The 21,655-nt window shown below is 38.5% G+C and overlaps 1 protein-coding gene across 1 annotated transcript in view; it reads right to left on the minus strand.

The window, feature by feature from the left end:
• cdkal1 (CDK5 regulatory subunit associated protein 1-like 1) overlaps window positions 1–21,655 on the minus strand; it is a 239,447-nt gene that overhangs the window by 88,226 nt on the left and 129,566 nt on the right. Inside the window, exon 9 of the mRNA XM_080040162.1 lies at window positions 10,871–11,037. Within this exon, the coding sequence (XP_079896288.1) occupies window positions 10,871–11,037 (167 nt within the window). The remainder of the gene's footprint in view (window positions 1–10,870; window positions 11,038–21,655) is intronic.

Genomic DNA, 21,655 nt, shown 5'->3' on the forward strand with positions numbered 1-21,655 from the left:
AAACTGCCTTCTATCTCGTATTTGCTGTTTCCCTTTTTTATATTCAGAAAATAAAGGAAAAGCAGCTCAAATAATTCAGTGTACCCACTAGATTCAAAGTCAAAATAGGCACAGTCAAGGCTGCCACAGTAGCGGTTCTTTATGTCTGAAAGGTCCTCTACTCAGATCGAAATGGTGAGGGGAGAAAAAATTATTGTAAAATGAATAAAAACATGTGGCCATTAACTCAGTAAGGACTTCTGGCCAAAAGGTCTCTTTCTGTTTTCACTAAAAGGGATATACAAATGCTTGGGGGGGGGGGGGGGGGGGGCATTGAAAACGTAGTATTTCTTCCATTGCCATGTGTTCAGATATAAGGTTCTCAGTAAAGGATGTGTTTGACAGGGGTTTCTTTCCACACTCAAAATTCAGATACATCATTCATTTAATTTTTGAAAAGAATCACTGACTGCGGTCTGAAACAGAAGGATGCCTCTGACAGTGCAGAAGGCTAAATTCCCCTTATCTGTTAGATGTCATGAAGTGTATCATATTGAGTAATTCAGACAAAATTATATATGTTTCTATCAAGTCCATCATACACAGATAATAACGATCTTACATCTCAATGTAGGACATTGAAACGATGGCGTTAATGGGATTTTAAAGTAGCAACACAGGACTTTGAGGTGGGTGCTCTTGTCTCAGCTTTTACACTTTCACCTAAAGCAAAAGTGACACTGCCTTTTTTAATACACATTAATTTGAACAGTTGGATTTCTCTCTATCTCTCTCTCTTTCTCTCTCTCTCTCTTGCTTTTCATTTATTCTTACTCTCATTCCGTCAGTAAAGAATGGGAGAGAACACAGATGTCAGATTTCTTTTGATGGACATAATCAGGATTGTATCATTGCCATGCTAATCACAAGAAGGAGAAAGGGAAAAAGAGTGGGGGAAGAAATGATTTAATGATTTCCTACAAGACTATGCTGATTGCAGTCCGTTTTCCCAATTAAGATCTATTGTAGAATGTTCACTACTTCATACACTGAAAAAAAAGGAATATGTGTGCGTGTGCGCACACACAGACACAGCTAAATTGCATCACACCACAGGGGGTTGACCATTGGAAGCTCCAAATTAGAAATAATTAATTTGGTTGGAAAATGGAGCTTGATTGGTGACAGAAATTGGCTTGCTACGTGTGCGTATGTGTATGAGAGGGAGAGCGAGAGAGAGAGAGAAGTGTACATGTGTGTTTTAAATCCTTTCAAAAAGGTAAAAGAATAGTAGATTGATTATGTGCCCATGTGTTGCTACATATCTCTCTATGTATTATGCTCTTTTTTTCCTCAGAGTAGATGATTCTGTGGTAAATCCTTTTACAATCCGCAGACAGAGATTGCAATACAGGGAGGTAACAAATGGGAAACCAAGACCAAAGATTACATGACGTCCCAAGTCAGAAAATTACAATTTAGAGCTTTTATCGTATACATTGTAGTGTTTAACAAATAGGAGCAGTATTTTTCAGACCTAACATTTAAAATTTTTAAAACAACACAATACTAATGTTTTAATATTTAAGAGCTCAACAATTAATGTGTGTTGAGATGACAATGATTTTCAATCACAGCTTTCATACAGCTTGACATGCTCAGCACCAGAGTTGGTTATTGGGTGACTTTATGCCATCCCTGGCACAAAAATGTGAGCGGTCCGGCTTTGTTTGATGGCTTGTGACCATGAATCTAACCCTAACCCTTCTCAGCCGAGCTAAGGGTGTAAGGGCAGGGTGTCATACTGTATGGAATGTAAAGCCCACTGAGGCAAATGTCTATTTATGATATTGGGCTATACAAATAAAACTGATATGATTTGATTTGGATCTTCTTCTTGATCACATTCCAGGGCCATTGAATGGGCTTCATGTCTGGAGATCGTGCCGGGCATGACAGGCTCGATCTAGTGGTCCTCCATCCACACCTTGATTGACCTGGCGGTGTGGCATTGCGACCAACGATCCTTAGAGATGGATAGCGACCATTGTAAGAGCAGAAAGAAGAGTTTCCTTCCATGTGAAACTTTCTACATTGCTTGACTACGATGCATTCTTCACAAAGACAAATCTGCCTGATTCCAGCCTTGTTGAGGCCCGCCAGATCACCACAGATTCTCCACCAAATTCCACAGTTGGCACGATTGGACTCATCAGAGAATATGACCTTACTCCAGTCCAGGGTCACCGTATGGGCTGTTGCTTATCCTGGCTCTTCTTTGCTTCTCAAAGATGAAGGGCTTAAACAGGGCTTTTTTTCTAGCTTTGCAGAACTTCAACCCTGCCTTTAGGAGATTGTTTCAAACCATATTTGCCATGTACTTCAGCCCATCTGCCGTTAGCCATTTGTTTTGTAGGTCACTTGAAGTCATCCTGTTTGAATGGTGGTCATACTGGTCAGTGGAGAGTGTTTTTTTCGCCACTGCCCGTCTGTAGCTTTGTTGTTCCCAATGTTGCTGCTTGGCATTGTTCTTTGGAACCACACTCTTTGAAATGTTAAGGAGGGAAGCAATTAATTAATTCTCACTGCATCACCCTAAACTTTTAAATTCAGCACTTTATGCATGGCCAATAGGTATTTTATGATTCCGTTTACGAGGTACTACGAGCACTGTTGTTTCTTGCCAGAGAGAGAGAGAGGGGCGATGACCTGCAGTAAAGGTCCACAGGTCGGATTTGAACCAGCGACCACTGCAACGAAGGCCGGAGCCAATATGGTACACGCTCTATCCACCCCTTGTGTTTTATACTTTTTCTGGATAAAAGATTTGGTTCAGATGATCATTTAATAAGTACCTCATTAAGTAAGTAATGTGTATTTCAAGTAATGAAGTTCAGGTTTGTGAAATAATTTAATGTTTCTATACAAAGTGTTATTTATTTTGTAGGTTAAGTTGATACTTAACGTGTGTATTTTGAACAGATTTTGATTATGTTTGCCCATCTCTACATACATAAATGTGGATTTCAAGGGTGAATGGGGTCTCAACAGATGGCATGCTAGTTTGACTAGCGGGTCCACTGTTGATCTCAACTGTGGATTAATCTATAAGGGGAGGACTTTTCATTCACACACGCCATTTATCATGCGCGTGCATCTGTCTGACAGAGTGCCGTCCCATCCTCCAATGATTATACAGCACACTGATAGGAATCTCTTTTGTTTGACGATCCCTGTGGAGTTGAGGCCTTTTCCACGTTTGACTGCGGTTGACAGACAGTTTAGTGAGTTTGAAGTGAAAAAGTATGCTCTGATGAGGAAGATATTGCTCAGCAGTGCCCGGTGGCAAAACATAAAGTGGTGTTTTAATTCCTTCGCTGCTGGGTGGATAACCTATCCAGCTCAAAGCAGAATTCAACAAGCTTAAACAAACCAATCAAGAATTGCATTCATTATTTTATTATTCATTTGTCTTGACAGAAAAAATAATAATACAATTGTTAAAGCAGAATAATATTGTTTCTCCATTCCTCCCACTGGACCTATCTCTCGTCCACACAAACAGAAACACAACCCTTTCATCTCTGGCTGATCAGCTTAGGGTTAGGGGTAGAAACACAAACCAAAAATGATCTATCTTAACTGGCTTAGTTCAAAGGATCTAATATCTAGTATCTAGCCCCTCAAAACAGATATGACATAAAAGAAAATATATGTATAAAAAAAGAAATAGGAAAAATGGGCATGGAGAGCATACAAAAAGGTGGTTTGTCCTGTCTTTTCATCAGACCTGCCATAGTGCATGCACATTATTTAAGCAGGGGATTTCACACACAAAAGAAAAAATTACAAAGAAATAAACAAATAGGAAACGGGGTTTAACAGTTGAAATCCCAATCTAAACATATACTGTATGTGCAGAAGTGAAATAAGATGCGATTTGAAAGTGTATTCTTTGGATGTGTTTTTTTGTATCCGTTTCAGTTCATTGTTATCCTACACATTGTTCAAGAACGCTATACATTGTTTTAGTTTAAAAGGCCTGGAGGAAACAGTTCAATGTGTTAAATACTGCATGTTTTCTTTATTTCTATCCATAAAACTCTGTTTGTAGCAAACCAGAGAGACAGTGTCACCTGCTGTCAAATCACTGGGAGATTTAAAGTGTCAGAATTGTTCCATTGTATTTTATTTAGGAACACATAATGTAAACAACCTTACCCACAGGCAGTAATTGAAATTAACACCTTCATTCATGTATTTTTCACAGCAATTTAATTTTCTATATTTAATAATGTCATAAATAGAAGTTAATTACATTTCTCACCACTTGCAAACTAACTGTTCAAGTATCCGTATACAGCATGGAAAGAGGACACATAGGATTGGATTGCATTACATTAACACTCACAAACACATAGAGAGACAGCAGGGGTTACAGTCTGGTTCAAGCAAACGTTCTACAGACCTATACACAAACGCTTGAAAAACAGAGTTTGAACAGGGTTCACCCAGGGGAGTCTGTAGAGAGAATGATTCTACAAGCCATTCCCAGGATAATAAGCCAGGTCCCTGTGAGGGTGCACTGACACACGCACGCGCGCACACACACACACAGAGTAACTGAGCTCCTACTAAACATTTCAAACACGTCAGGCTGCACTTGATTTTCCCTGGAGGGTATAGCTAGCCTGGGGCACCTCACACAATAGAGAACACATGCATACAAATCTATCTGTTGCACAGTAAAAGGGAAATTAAGTCCACATTTGGTATTTGAATGTTACACTGTATTGTGCAGTGTGTATTATATAATTATTAAGTATTTGGCTTGCTTCCCTCATAATAATGACTGTGTCAAAGTTTTTCAAAGTCAGGAAAAAGATACACCATACCCAAAGTGCATTAAACCACTAAATGGACCAACAAGTTAGCTATATTGTTAAGTAAAACAAAAAGGAACTTACTACTAATAACAGTTTGCAAAGAGCAGCTGAAATTGAAATCTCCATCTTTTAGAACTTGTAATTTGCCGCACAAATTCCTAGACATCATTCACCGCAGTAAGTCATGACTCATAATTTAGAGGCACATCCGAATAGCTTCACTGTGAGCATTCATTTGGTGTGGGATTGCTCACACAATGCTACATTAGGCCTCTAATGTGAAGAGAATCCCAAAGGCTTCATTAAATTGGAAATGGTCTGAGAGGATGTGTCTCAGTGTGTAGCCCGTACAGCTGTGATTGTGTGCACATCTGAGTGTGAAGGTGAGAGACGTGCGTGGGTATGTTTCTGTGTGTGTGTATTCATGTGTGTGAATGCTTGTGTCTTGGTTTATGAAAAATGCAGACGATGATGTTTTCACTTTGTTATGGGTGGTTGTAGTTTCTCATCCTATCAGTACAGCATCAACTAACAGCTGTTTTGTTTTTTTGGAAAGCAAATGGCTAACTGAATAATGAAGGAAATGAAACGTTCAAAACAAATTTTTGTTGAAAATGTTTTGGGGAACCGATATTTTAAGTTTGCTTCAAATTTTCTTTGGAGATGTATGAAAAACTTTTAAAAAAACTAACAAGAACTGAGATTAAATGAACGTTTTGGTCTTCCAAACTGTATTTTTAAAGCTACTTTGGAATTAAGCGTTTTGAGAAATTAAATATCATGAAGTCAAAGCTATCACATCACTGTCTCGCAGAGCTGACTGTGTAGAGAGTGTGTGTGAACGGCATGTCTGATGCATCTCTAGTGAAACTGAGAAGAAATCTGTAGAGAGGATGTTTAATGGGACAACTGCTTTTTCATTCATCTCAGCCTGACTGATTGTTACGTAGGCGGAGGGTTACTTTCACACCTCATTTACCAAGTCTGCTAGCATGCAATATTCAATCACACACTCAGACTTGCACATGCACAGGGATCTGCGCACACACACACACTATATGATAAGGCGACAGTGCATGTCTTCTGTTGCAGACATATAGACACCGATCGACAGATAAAAAAAATAAAGCAGGAGCACTGTTAGAGACATTTTTATTTGCAACTGCTCAACTAAAAATGTCCACTGACGGCACAATGCAATCAGCTTAAATGTCAGAGACAAGTGGTCCATGAGGGGCGATTGGGCCTCTAACTGCTCCAATCAGCAAATGGTGCTATGAGGCTGTCTATATCCGTCAGGGAAAAAACGGCCTTCACATAGATGGAAATTGTGTGCTCTTGTGTGACACGGGAGATGTTTGAGAGAGGTTGATCTTTTAGGATGCAGTGGAGAAGTTGCTTGGCCTTTTCAGCTTCTATCACAGCCTCTTGGTATGATGCTATTATATAAGTGATTATGTTTTTCTTCACAAGACAAGAAAGAAAAGAAGAACAGTGCTTTATAATTTGGCCTTCATTTAAGATGAGGGAAAAACTCCAGATGGGCGATTGGCCATCATTATCATCACACTTCTCTTATTTCTGTGATTACTATCATCATGAGAGGAGAAAAGGATGAAAAGAGACAGAGGAAGAGGTGCAGAAAGAATACATAGGAGGATTTAAAGAAATGTTTTTTTTTAAGTGAAAATAAATATATAAAGAATTTATAATAGAAAGAACTGGATGGAAGCTAAATACATATGGAAGAAACAAGAAAACTCAGATTTAGGATGAGTTATTCATTGGCGATTTATAAAACGCAGGAATAGAAAAAAAACAGGGAAAATAGGGGGAGGATAAAGGGTAAACGGGGGACAGGAGCAACAAAAGACTTAAATGATAAGTTAAAGAAGAGCACTCTTATCTCTCTTTATGTAGGTTAATTGACTGAGGAATTAAAGCAAAAAAAAAGATATAATTCAATTCATTGGATGGACTTTAACAATGAGAGGGCCGGTAGTATATGCACTGATTCTTAAAACACACACACACACACACACACACACACACACACACACACACACACACACACACACACACACACACACACACACACACACACACACATACACACACACACACACACACACACACACACACACACCAAGCTAGTGTGTCATCCTAGTATATTTCTAATTATCAGTTAATTGTTATTCCCTATCATTAGGAGGGTGGCTTTTTAATTGTAATGTAGCCAAGCAGAAAGCCTACCTATACATGTGGGGGACAATTAGCCACCTCCATTAACCCCTGGTTAATTACAACCTCCATTGCTGCTTCCCACAGCACTTTCCCACTCCTTTTTACCCCTCCGTCTCTACCCCCCGGCCTTCATCCCCATTTATTTCTTTAATTTCTGTCCTCATTTCATTTATGTATGATCTCCAATCTCCCTTGGTTGTTTGAATCAAAAGTATATGTGTTGTGAACTTCATCTGTCTTTTGTTTTTTTTTTACTAAAAAGTTTTGTTTCAATTGGCTTTTCTAGGTTACCATCACCCTACTTCCGCTCTTTCTTTTCCCCATTATTATTCCTCTCTTCTACTCTGTCCAAAGTATTTTCCCCAGGGATGTGGGCTGATGAAAAAAACACAAAAAAAGCAAAAAACTTTGTATATAGTTGATATGCACCAGCAACACCGAATACTCTTTTTCACTTTAATTCAAAATATCCCTCTTCTAATTCACTTTTTTTCTAGTAATTACAGTATATTACTCAATGTGTGCTCTTAGGTTATACCTCAAAACATATACATTGCTAAACCTAAAGAATTAAACAGGTTTAGATCATTTATTTACAACAGTAAAATAAAAAATTAAGTTTTAATTTCCCTCTGTCTAAGCACTGTCTCTCGCGTCGCCACTAGGGCTGTCGCAGTGAAGGAATACCCCGTGCGGTGAGTCAGGGTGGCTAAATAGTGCGGTATGCAAAATAATTGCTCCACCCCTTTTTTAGGCCTAATTATATATTTATTAAGCCAACTTGTTTGTACCGTATCGGTCCGAATATAAGACGGGGTTTTTTCCCCTGGAAATAGGTCGTAAAAAGTTGGGTCGTCTTATATTCGGGGTCTAGTATTCGACGTCCCGTTACCAGAGCGACCATTCAGCTTAATAATAATAATAATAATAATAATAATAATAATAATAATAATAATAGGCTATATTTAATATATACAGCCCATTTCTCGCACTCAAAGCGCTTTACATATCTGTCTGTGCTCTCGGAAGCGACCGGGGCATGCGTGTGTGCAATGGAAGAGAGAACGCTTTGTGTGGAGAGAAAACAAGAGGCACTGGAAATCGCCAAAGCCAATGCAAAGCCTGGACTCATTATGTTGCGAGTCAACGTGTCAGAGGCAGGAATAGGCTGTGCGATTGACTTTTACTGTGGCAGTAAGGAGAGATCAGATTGCCAACTGCGATTTTCCTTTTACGCACACCACAGCCGCTGTAATGTTTAGATTTCATAATTTGCATCAAAGCCCTAATGATAATAAGAATAAGAGGCTTTATTTAAACGCTGTCCATGCGCTCTTGTGATTGTAACTTTATCGGCTGTAAACTGAAACTAACAAAGATTGCGGAAGCCTTCCAATCAACAACTTTAACGTGCCCTGGTTATCATTTCAGCCTTAAACCACGGCGTTTATTGCTTTCGTTTCAGCACTAGGCTATGTGATTAACTATGAGCATTGAGCATTAAATAAATGTTGCGTCTCCGATGCTGAGGACAGCAGCGAGGATGACCGAACCAGAGCATAGAGAGATGACAGCGAGAGCGATCACAGCGGAGCAGAGGAATAAAGTCACACATCAGAGTTCGGTCTATTTGCACTAGGCCTACTGTTAATTTGCAATGAAGGAAAGTGTTTTATTCAATGCGTTTTTATTTTCGTATAATTTTAATAAATAAAATATATTTCCTTTTAAAAACAAGATCTGGTCTTCAAATCTTTTTTCCAAATGAGTTTTGAACATAGATAGTATATAAAAGGTTTTGAAAAACGGGGGTTCGTCACCTTTTATAACAGGTCCATGGACGCCACGTGCGGTTGTGCTATGCTCTGCGATTGGCTTGAAAATATTGCAGTATTTCATCTGTGCGGTTATCGCGACAGCCCTAGTCGCCACACAGGCAATTTTTATTTCTCTTAATTGTTATATGAAGTATGGCGCATGAAACACATTTATACTGTGTGATTTTCTGTTGTTATGTCTGTGAAACACTTTGTATCCTGTTTCTGAATAAGTGCTATACAAATAAAGTGTATTGTTATTATTCAGAAAAGAGAGCATTCAAAAGTTATGTTGGTATCCAACACGGGTAAGGGGAGTCTGGCAGTAGCTCTTCGATTGCTTAATTTGGACACTCAGAGGGGGATTTTTTTTTAATTCAAAACATCACATTTGGGGAGAAAATGGCTGTTGGGATAGAGATTCAAATTCAAATACTTCAACCGCTCCAGTTGTTCTCTTTGGTCCCTCCCTGACACACTCTACAATAAACAGTAACATGGCAAACTTATTTTAAGGTAAGCTATCTAATTGATTATTCATTAATTTTTCCCCACTTTGAGGCGGAGGATCCCTCCGACACTCTGTCCGGCTCACAGACAGCACTCAGCTGTCTGTCAGTTGAGCTGCGAGCCGCGGTGTGTGGAAGACAGCGCTCAGTTCTGATCTCTCACTATCAGACTCACATCACTCAATTCACTTAGTAACTCTAATGTTGTTAGGTATTTATCTTCATCTCTAATTTATTGTAAGTGTTTATGAATGACTGCACGTAGGCTACAGTTGTCAGATCGCGGACCCCAAACAATACCGTTGCCTAGCAACCTGCTCGAAAATATTTCATTTTCCTGTGCGGGTCAAATTGACCCAGTGTGGCGGTTCTAGGTATAAATGCCTGTTTTTTTAATCCAGTTTAATTGTGACTTTATTTAACCATAGGGAGAGCATCAAAACACAATTTTAGGAAAAGTCAAATAGTTGGGGGCTTCAATATTTCGTAAAAGTATAGTTATGGGCAGTTGAAAAACCGCCACGGGTCAAATTGACCCCGTGGCGGTTCTAGTGTTAAGGTTTGAAGTTTAAAAACGGGTGTCCAGCTGTCACATTTAAAGTGCCACAAACTTAATTTCACTGTTCATGTAAACTTCTTACAGTAATTCTTTTTTTGTACTTTGTACATGCACACCCTTAATAAATCAAACAATTACTCAGCATTCAGAGTTAAACAAATGGTGCAACTGCATGGAGGCAACCCTAGCTGCATCCTGCTGCCTAGATTTAATTGATTTTGACAACAATCACATTTAGAATGACTACAAAATAGAAACCTAATAAATGGAACCAAATAAGTTGAACAAATACTATATTATACTTCCAATAAACCACCCTACTGCTATACAACATTCCCTTCCTCTTTATTTTGGTGGACTTGTCTAAAAGCAGAGGCCTGATATGGCATATGTCTAGTGATAGTGGAAATTGTTAATACCATTTTATAATATGCTGAATACTCTAACCTGACATTTACAGACACAATTATTATGAAAACAATCTAATTTAATTGATAGAAAAAGCATGTCTGACGGACAGAGACAGGGATGCAAACAGAGAAAGAGAGGGATAGAAAGAGAAAGACAGAAAAATAAAGGATAACAACATCCATTGTTCTATTAGGGAACACAATAATGAGTGATAAAATGAGGTTGCTAAAGAGGACACAATGGACCTTAATTGACTCATTAGGGAGGGACGAGAATGAACTGGACTAATGAATGGAGTATGAGCGCTGCAGCTTAACTGCTTGGTAAGCAAAATAGAAACAGCATTTAGTTTATTAAATCTATGCAAAGCGCATTATTGTTCTTCAGAGAAAGGGATAGCACAAAAGGCAATATTGGGACAAAAACAAAAGCGTAAGATGGATGCAATTGTTGTCCAGTGCATACCTCTAGGTGTTCCAGGATATAAGGCGGGTTGGTCATTCCCAGCCTCAGCATGGCCCCTTCAGGAATCTCCTCCACCAGTCTCCACAGTAACGTGGGCAGGTCTGTCCCTATGTCTCTGCCATACGCTCCTGTGTCCTCACTGGTCAACCAGATCTCACACACTCCCTCTGGAAAAACACACAAAAATAAAGATTAAAACATGCTGAATAACTCATTTAGATTTTACCCAATTAGAGTTAATTGTAACATTTTAAAAATTCACTGATGAAACATTACAGCCAAACGACGGCTGCATTTCAGAAGTTGTAACACTTTTAGGTAGATTGCAGCTCCCCGAACATTACATGAATTACCCTTAAGAATTATTATTTCACTATGATTAGGAATCCTGTTGTCTTTACCTAAACACATGGAGGCTTTGGCAGAAGCAAGCTTGTGACAGTCGCTGACAAGTATAAAAAAATACCCATCTTACCAACACGCAATTCAAGGAACGTGAAGGTCACATACAGCAAAGAGGGGACAATCTGCCGGCTTCATGCTAAATTAGAGCCACGCTCACTGCTAGGGCTTAATGATCTAACTGTCATTTAGTTGAAGGTCTAGAAATGGTTGAGTGTCCGCTTAAGCTATGTGTTAAGACATATCATATCGTGCAGGCACACACGAAAATACATTTAGCAACGGCAGAGGGACACAAGCTCAAGTACACACAGGAAAAACCACACAACCATCATTATCATTAGTTGTGCAGAGACGGACAGAAAGACGCATGCGGTCATTCAGAGAGTTAAGATGGTGTTTGGGCTAATTGGGCAGTGTGTGTGTGTGTGTGTGTGTGTGTGTGTGTGTGTGTGTGTGTGTGTGTGTGTGTGTGGATTGAAAGAGTTTCCAAAGCTCATCATCATTGACATTAAGATGCATTAATGATTTCTGGAGCCTGCCACGTCTAAAAACACCATCAAAAACATCCATCAATCACACGTGTTCACACACACACACACACACACACACACACACACACACACACACACACACACACACACACACACACACACACACACACACACACACACACACACACACACACACACACACACACACACACACACACACACACACACACACACACACACACACACACACACCAAAAGTGCATTCAGGATATGATGTTCATATGCTTCAGAATGCAATCAATCAAAAGCAAGTATCACCTTGGTGCTATACGCGACTATATTAGTTCATTAAATGTTCTTTATCATTTAATAACGCATTACATTTATTTGACTTGGAATGCAGCAGGCTTCACAGACATGCGATAAGAGGCTATACCAATCTAGTGTTGGCCACTAAAGAGCTTCACTAGAGGACCTGGAGGTCAAACTGCCGGGAAATGTTATCATCAGCTACCTTTGATTCATGATGAAAGAGTGTCTCTGTTCAGCAACATTAATACCACGGTTGATTTGCTGCAGCAATTTTCTTTCTTTTTTTCAACATAATCCGTATCACATTTTTCCCTCACTTTAGCCTGAAGGACGGTTGGTGACAGTGAAATTCCCAGGGCAAACCAATGTCAGCTTGTTTGTGATGAGTTATACAAATCCCTTTGCCAAGGTCCAGCCCTTTGCCTGCATCATCTGCATCCCAGGAGTCAATGTATTCCTACACCAATACACCAGGAGCATCATATCCTACGCCACAGTCGCGTTCCAGAATAATTATTGGCAAAGTGGTCTCTGTAATACGGCATCAGACCTGCATTAAAAGTGGCAAAGGAGCTCAATTAATTTCTTCCAAAATACCATGCCTGTGATTCCACACCTCATCGTGTTGCCAAGTATTGTTGCCGTGCCCCTCGGGATCCCCTGTGTTAATTATGTTTTGAACAGGAGGACAATACTTTGGAAAACTCTCAGGTGTTTACCCAAAAGCCACATTCATACAAATATCTCCAGAGGAACTCAATGAACCTGCCCAGTCATTTGCCCTTTGGCCTGCCTACGCGCTCCCTTTTGCATTAGGTGCGCCAATGGTGTTATTGTTGGCCAGAGACAGAGATATGGTGGCAGTTTGATCAGGAAATGTAAGCGTGCTCTCCATTCTCTATCTGTTCTGATGCACACAACGCAGCTGCTTCCTCTGGGTGGTTGGCATGTGTGCAGTGGAGAGAGAGAGAAGGGGGGGGGGGGGGGTCGTGGAGGTGGCAGGCCTAAATGTTTGTGTGTATCAAGCAACTCAAAATAACTATAAAAAAACGCCCCACCACGGGATGATTTTGCAGCGAGAAATCGGTGATATGATAATGTCAAACCACTTTATTTTGCTTTTAATATTGTAATATAAATATGCAATAGTTGTGAAAATGAAGGCCTTTCACACAATAACTCAAATGTCAACAAAATCTTTTCAATCTGTGAAATGTCTTAATCCAAGGTGGTCCAGTAAGTAGGGAGTATGTGTCCTGCAGATGTCCTTGAGCGTGTACAAGTATAAGAGGTGCTGTTCTGTAGTTGACCCTGACCTCTGAGAGAAAATACTTAAGTAAAAGTGTGTGTGTGTGTGTCTGTGTGTGTTTGCAGTGTATGTTTTTGTCTCACACTCATACAAACTTTGTTTTATATTTTCTATGCAAATTTGTATTTTTGTTTTAAATTACTTTTTTTGTTTAATACATTTTAAAAACTATAAAAAAAAAATTCCTTACATTTTTTTTCCCTTGAAAATCAAGCAAGAAAATCCATGGTAGCATTTATGTATTAAATCCCCCAATCCCAACATTGCCCACTATAATCGCAGTCGCACTAATTCACCAAATCGTGCAGTACTATTGCCACCATGCCTAACAACTTTTCTTGGAGAAACCTTAATGTCTGATGGGTTATTACTGTTTAAACTATACAATTAATAGTAACATCTTTTGAAATACATTGGTACATCTCAGGTCTCCTTTGACCAATGTGTGCTCATACCACAAACCCTCCACCAAACCCCTTTTTTTCCATATCACCTAATGATGTAGTTTGCTGTTGACAAAGTTATAAACAAGGGTGGGGAGCAGGACAGCTTTCCAAAAAGCTATTAACATACAGTGAACTCTGACACAGCAGTGCAAGGCCAGCATGGGGAGGAGGAGGAAAAAAGGGCGAATGGAAAGAGGGTAAGATAGGAAGATATAAAATAAAAAAGTGGGAGCTGTGTTGTTTGGGCTTTGAGCTTTCAGGGGTGGGGCTCTAGGTACTGTAGGTAGAAAGAGAGCCAGATGAGGAAACAGCTGGGTGTGTGTCTAAGGGGCATATTTGTCTTTGTCCAAGAATAACACCATCAGCATGTCTGATAAATACCATACACGTATCAAACAATCATCACTCCAAACTCTTTGCCAAATACTTGTTTTCTACCTGTGGGTACAGTGTGTGTACGTTTGTGTGTGTGTGTGTGTGTGTGTGAATCCATGGTTTAGGGCCATACAAACCGCATTGATACATTTTTATGTGTAATGGCTCTTAACTGACACTGATGGTTGGTTATATGCTATAAGCTGCAGTATCAAAACACACTGGCATATACTGCAGCAGAACTTTATATATATATATATATATATACAGTATATATATATATATATATATACAGTCCCCTCCATAAGTATCGGAACAGTGAGGCCAATTCCCTTATTTTTGCTGTAGACTGGTAACATTTGGGTTTGACACCAAAAGATGAATATGAGACAATAGCTCAACATTTCAGCTTTCATTTCCAGGTATTCACATCTGGATCCGATACACAACTGAGAAGATATCATTATTTGTAAAGGAACACCACATTTTTAGGCGAGCAGAAGTATTGGAACAGATAGACTTTAAATAAATTAAAGTGAATAAAACGTACTATTTTGTCGCAAAACCTTTGCTTGCAATAACTGCATCAAGCCTGTGACCCATTGACATCACCAAACTTTTGCATTCTTCTTTTGTGATGCTTTTACAGGCTTTCACCGCAGCCTCATTCAGTTGCTGTTTGTGTTAGGGGGTTACTCCCTTAAGTCTCCTCTTTAGCAGGTAAAATGCATGCTCTATAGCGTTTAAGTCTGGTGATTGACTTGGCCAGTCTAAAACCTTCCACTTCTTGCCCCAGATTAACTCCTTTGTTGTGTTTTGGGTCATTATCTTGCTGCAGGATGAAGGATCTTCCAATCAGTTTGGTTGCATCTATCCTTAAATTGTCAGACAAAATGTTTCTGTAAACTTCATTCTGTTCATTTTGCTGTTGCCATCATGTGTTACATCATCAATGAAGAATAATGAGCCCGTCCCAGAAGAAGCCATGCAAGCCCAAGCCATGACATTGCCTCCACCGTGTTTCACAGATGAGCCTGTATGTTTGGGATCATGAGTAGATCCTTTCTTTCTCCAAACTTTAGCCTTGCCATCACTTTGGTAAAGGTTCATCTTGACAACAACACAGTAACACATGATGGCAACAGCAAAATGAACTTAGAAGTCTACAGAAACATTCGGTCTGCCAATTTAAAGAAAGATGCAACCAAACTGATTGGAAGATGCTCCATCATGCAGCAAGATAAGGATCCAAAAAAACTGCAAAAACAACAAAGGAGTTCATCAGGGGCAAGAAATGGAAGGTTTTAGACTGGCCAAGTCAATCTCCAGACTTAAACGCTATAGAGCATGCATTTTACCTGCTAAAGAGGAGACCGAAGGGAGTAACCCCCCAAAACAAACAGCAACTGAATGAGGCTGCGGTGAAAGCCTGGAAAAGCACCACAAAAGAAGAATGCAAACGTTTTGTGATGTCAATGGGTCACAGGCTTGATAGAGTTATTGCAAGCAAAGTATTTGCGACAAAATATTACGGTTTATTCACTTTAATTTATTTAAAGTCTATCTGTTCCAATACTTTTGCTTGCCTAAAAATGTTGTGTTCTTTTTCAAAAAATTATATCTTCTCAGTTGTGTATCAGATCCAGATGTGAATACCTGGAAATGAAAGCTGAAATGTTGAGCTATTGTCTCATATTCATCTTTTGGTGTCAAACCCAAATGTTACCAGTCTACAGCAAAAATAAAGGAATTGGCCTCACTGTTCCGATACTTATGGAGGGGACTGTATATATATATATATATATATATATATATATATATATATATATATATATATATATATATATATATATATATATATATATATATATATATATATATATATATATATATACTGTATATATATATATGTCATTATACTGTTTAATATAATCATTTCTTATGCCATGTGTCCCCACACCACCTCTGGATAGAAGAATGGAGTGAGTGGAGAGAGAGAAGAGATGAGGGCTTTGGAGCAGTTACTTTGAAGAAGCGTGATAGAACCAATTGATTCAGGTGATTGGGAGATTTAGTTGAAGCTGCTGTTATTACGATAAAAGGGTCTTAAATCATGAATAAGACACGCAAGTGGCAAAACATGACAACACATTTTCATGTCATGTTTGTTTCTGACAAATGTATACTGAACATGATAACAGTCGAGCTGGGGGGATATTACCCAGGCCAGGATGGTTGTTCAATTGTTAGAAATGGTACTGTACAGTTACTACTATTCATAGCAGGGATTAATTCACCAACATAATTTTAAAATGTTAACATAACTATGCAGACGATACACACATTTACACAACCAGGAGATTATGGTCCAAAAAGAAGTGCTGACTATAGTGCACTGAAAAAATCTAATTCTAAACAAAGACAACATTGAGAGTTTTTGGAGCCATAAAGGAAGGATCAAAAGTAAGTGCTCACGTTCAACTGGCAATGTTAAAAACCTCTGGCTGTGTGAATATATATTGGTTTAGTCTTCAGAATTCAGACCTGATTTTTAAAAGAAAATTCTGGCTGGAAATATCCTCAAGGTTATCAATAGGGGAAGTAGTGTTAATTTACTTTTGTGAAATAGTAAAAACAACAGGGGCACCCTGGCACATTTTCTAATTTGGCTCAAAAGGGCTTTAATCATAACTTTGAAATTTTTCATTCTGAAAAATCAAGGTCTCTGTATTTTGAAAGGATAGTTCACTCCTTATCTAAATCTAAATTATTGTAATTTGTTGAATTACACGAAAAAAGGTAAACAAAAAAAGTTTTCTAATTACTGGCAGCCATCACTTTTACTTTTTATGATTCTCTATAAAAATATATTCTCACAAATAAGGCAACAGCAGCAACGTTCTGAATGGTTATGATATAGCTATGATATGAATATGGGACAACCATGGGGGATCGGTTGAATACTGTGCATGTTTATATACTATTTGCTTAAAGCGGTCCTCACGCAGATGACTACAATCGGCAAGAGGTTTTGTTATCATCAACACACTATAGGTACAAACATTTACATCATAGACGTCTTATATGCATCACATTTTCCCATTTTTTTGTGGCAATGTTATATGTATTGTCCCTGTCAAATAAACATTTTATTATTATTATTATTTCATAATGTTGGTTTGTCAGCCATGTCTAATGGCTGCTTGTTCTGAGACCGTCTGTGTAACCAAAGCTATGCCACTCATGGCACTATCATTTATATCAGGGGTTTTCAAAGTGTGAGAAAGTGAGCCCCCCCTCAGAGAACAAATTTCAGCGGAGCACCCCCCAAAAAAAATAATTATTATTATTTTACAAATTTAAACATGTTTTTGAAACATTCTAAACATTTTTGTGCGTTTTTAAACACATTTAATACATTTTAACATCTTAATCCAGTGTTTTAATCCTGCTTCCTTTAAGCATGGATACTACTGACTGAGTGTGCATCGGAGTGAGAAAGATAGGCAGACAGACTTGCCCAAATTATTGACTAGTTAAATGTCATTCACACACCCAGTGTTTTTTCGCTAGTGCCTCCAATGTCCTGCTGGAGGAGAATAGTAGCCAGTGGAGAACCAGACCCTCCTAGGGGGTCTGGGGGTATGCCCCCCCGGGAGATTTATTTTCACCTTTTTCAAGTGAAATGCATGAATCTGGTGCACTTTGAGAGGACAATTAAGAGGCTAAATATGAGGAATTTTGTGTGAACAAATAATTTGGAGACACTGGGTCTGATGAATTAGAAGCTATTGAAGAAGGACACATGGATTTTCCATAAAAATATTAATTTAAAATAAACAAAATGTATGCAGGGTCCTCTGGGTTGGGCTTGGTGCTCTTTTTCTTTAACGAGACCTATTTCTCTGTAATTTACTGAATGCATTTAAATGCAGTGAGGGGAACGAAGCAGAAGAACTTGTGTCCAGCTATGCCATGATCTTAGTATAAAAAAGAAATACGAAAAAAAAAAAAAAAAAAAAAAAAAAAAATTTAGTTTTTCTTTTTTTTTTACATATTCATCCGCGCCCCCCCTGCCATAACCCCGCCCCACAGTTTGAAAACCGCTGATTTATATGCATAAGTGAATGTTTACAACTGTGCATGGTTGTGTCCAAGTCTTTACTGTGGATTGTGTACATGAGAAAACACATCGCAAGATACAGTTCTTTCCACGCCCTACACATAGGGGTTCATTTTTCCTACTTATCTTAATCTCTTTAGCATGATATACATTTTGATTGGCTGCCACAGGCGATACTTTTCAACAGATTATAGATTAGATGATCCTATTATACTGCATTAAACCCCTATTTTCCGTAACAAGTCAACACATGGCTAAGCATGTTACAGTACATACATGTAAAAAGGCTTGAATTACAAAGACACAGGGAAACAGTGAACAAGCTTCAAGGTTCAAGCCAAACATGTAGCCATCTTAACTTTTAACAACTGTCAGTTTTGAATTTATGCTCCACTGACATATTGGTCCATAATAGTTTATTGATTTTTAATACAAATTAATGCACGATGAATACAAATATGCGTCTACTTTCCTTCCTTCCTATGGCTTCACCTTAACACATACAACATGCTTAGCAGTTTGTGGCTTTGTGTCATGGAAAAATAATGTAATGCTGTATAATAGGATCATCTGTCTCTATTTGCATATAATCTGTTATTCATTTAATATTAGTCCCCTGCAACTAGCATGTGCATGATCTTATGTACAGCAATAATATATTCAATCCCTTTGAGCATATTTACTATTTTATTCAATGACTTAACAGATCTAATGAATTACTTTTGAACTGCATTTACCTCGCATTCGGCTACTGAAAAATGTTACTCAGCAAGTCAGGTTGCACTTCTCCAGGTAGACAGGGGAACAAAAATCATCTTAAAAAACAGAGCTGGCCCACTGGTATCAATGGTATTCCAGAGGTGATGTTAAGCATCAAAATCGACAGCATGATTTTAATTAACAGGATTACAACCTGCCAGAACCAGTAGTTTTACCCGAGGAAGACGACAACAAGCTTCAAGTTTTAAATCGGTATTTTTTTTAAATAACTAAACTACACTGAAAAAAAAAGAGATACGAACATAATGAAGGTGTTCAAAAATAAATGACTCAATTCAGTGCCCTCTGTGAATGCACAGGTTTGTCTAACTCTTCACTTGGTTTGATCTGCTCGAGAATGTTCTCTTTTTGGTTCTCAGATACCAATAATTAAAGCACCAAACTAAATGCAGACAAAATAAACATTATAAACAATATCAATAGGTACAAAACACATCACTTGATTTTGTTTTGTGTTATCTGTTGTCTTTTGGCATTAATCCCTGCCTAATAAGCACATTTGTGTGTAACCGGAGGGGTTGTGTAATGGTATGCATTCCCTAGGTTAGGGGTTAGGTAGGTTACAAGGGCATATGCTAAGTAATCAGCAATTGTTCTGAAGATTTATAGGCTAAAGATAAAAAAGCTTGGAGTAAAACTATTTTACCAACAAAAAGACTATGGGCTGTTGGGTGACATGCAATGCTTTCTGCAAGTAAGCGTTAAGGTTTAAACTGACATTTAAAAAATAATATTACTACATAAGGATTTTTTCAGCATGACCTCATACATGTCAACACATACCCTTCTGACACACAACAATGAGGCAGCAACACTTGCATAAATTATCTACTGCTTAGAGCCATCAATTAACGTGGCCAACATGAATATGAACCAGACAACAACTTAAAACACGGTTGAACGGATATGTATTTGACCTTTACACACGCGCAAACACACAAACACAGACACAGACACACAGCTTTACAAATAATGTATTTACTTAAGCCACATCCTTTTCAAGAAAGGATTACATTTGTATTACACACATGCAGGACACATAACCTTATCTACACTACTTTTGTACAGTGCAATTGACTGGAAGGCCTGTCTGACCTTCAATCACATTAGTCCCTCCCCTGTCCTCCGTATCAGCCAATCCCCTCTGGCTGTCTGCCTCCACACTAAACCACCCACCCACCACTATACAGCCAACATTTCTGGGGCAGATGTCAACAGCAGCAACTCGAGAACTGCAAAGATGAATTTGGAGCGAGAGCGGAAAATGAGTGTGTGTGAGGTGATGTTGGATTCGGGGAGTAAAGGTTTGCAGAGAGATATTTAGAAAATAACCATAAACTGCATCTACTAGTGCACAACATCTTAACATGGAACACGTTAAAAAAAATGTTATCATAATTTTTGTTATCCCTCCATAAAAAGTTATAACACATTTAATGCCACTCAACCAGGCAATTCATTTCCTCTGACACGTCTCAATTTCCACCACTGAGTGAAACCTCTCCCGCAGTGTTTGGGCCGGTCTGATGCAATTCCATTTGCATACAAACAAATTCTACTATATATTTCCAACAATTACAAAACACAAGTTAACTGAAATGATGGGAAGTTAACTAGAACACAGTTTATACTGGCCTACTCTTAATTATATGCTATTTAATGCTATCCATGCATTACATGAAATAAACTGACATGAAAAAAACAATCAATCACAGCTTGTCCAATATTATTATCATAATCTTTTTTTAAAGATTATTAGCTTCTTCAAGTTTGTTAATTCACACTTTCTGAGAATGTCTGACCTTTGCTAATCTTTGATTCACAGGCATGCAGGAATTTCACAGAAAAAAGCAGCTGAATATTATTACACATATTATTCACACAGACCTCCATCAAACCTAGCCACACAAATGCAGATACGTTTACACAGTACAACGCATCCACAAACAGACACACAGAGTTTAATTGCAGTAATTAAGCAGCTTAATTTAGAGCAACAACTGTTGATGCGGCGTGTGGGCGTCTTGGCAGGTAGCATCATCATCACGGATTAACCCAACACACACACACACTTTTATATGCAAATATTATCCCTCGGGTATGTTTACACTAAATAAATGCATGTGTGCATGCACGTGTATGTGTTTGTGGGCATGCACACATGTGGATGTACATCCATATGTATGACTTTAATGAACAGCCTACACAATCATTTAAACAACATGTCAGCTTTAACCTACTTTCACAAAGTTTCTGAACTACAGGCATGACCTTCTGTGCACGCCTGTGCATGAGAAAGAAAGATGTGAAACATCAAAGCATATATGTGTGTGTATATATGTGCACATGCATCTTAAATGGCTCATAGGAAATACATTCCATAACATGAAGGCCTATGGGTCAGCCGTTTATTTTATGAATAGATCAAAAGCAATTGGCAGGGGGCCTCTAAGTAGTGTGTCATGTGTGTGTTTGTTGGCATGTGTGTACATGAATGCAAAGTGAATAATTTGGAGGGAAGGAAGATGCCCTCTTTCATCACTG

The sequence above is a fragment of the Ammodytes marinus genome (assembly GCF_949987685.1).
Source record: "Ammodytes marinus genome assembly, chromosome: 13".
Classification (NCBI taxonomy): domain Eukaryota; kingdom Metazoa; phylum Chordata; class Actinopteri; order Uranoscopiformes; family Ammodytidae; genus Ammodytes; species Ammodytes marinus.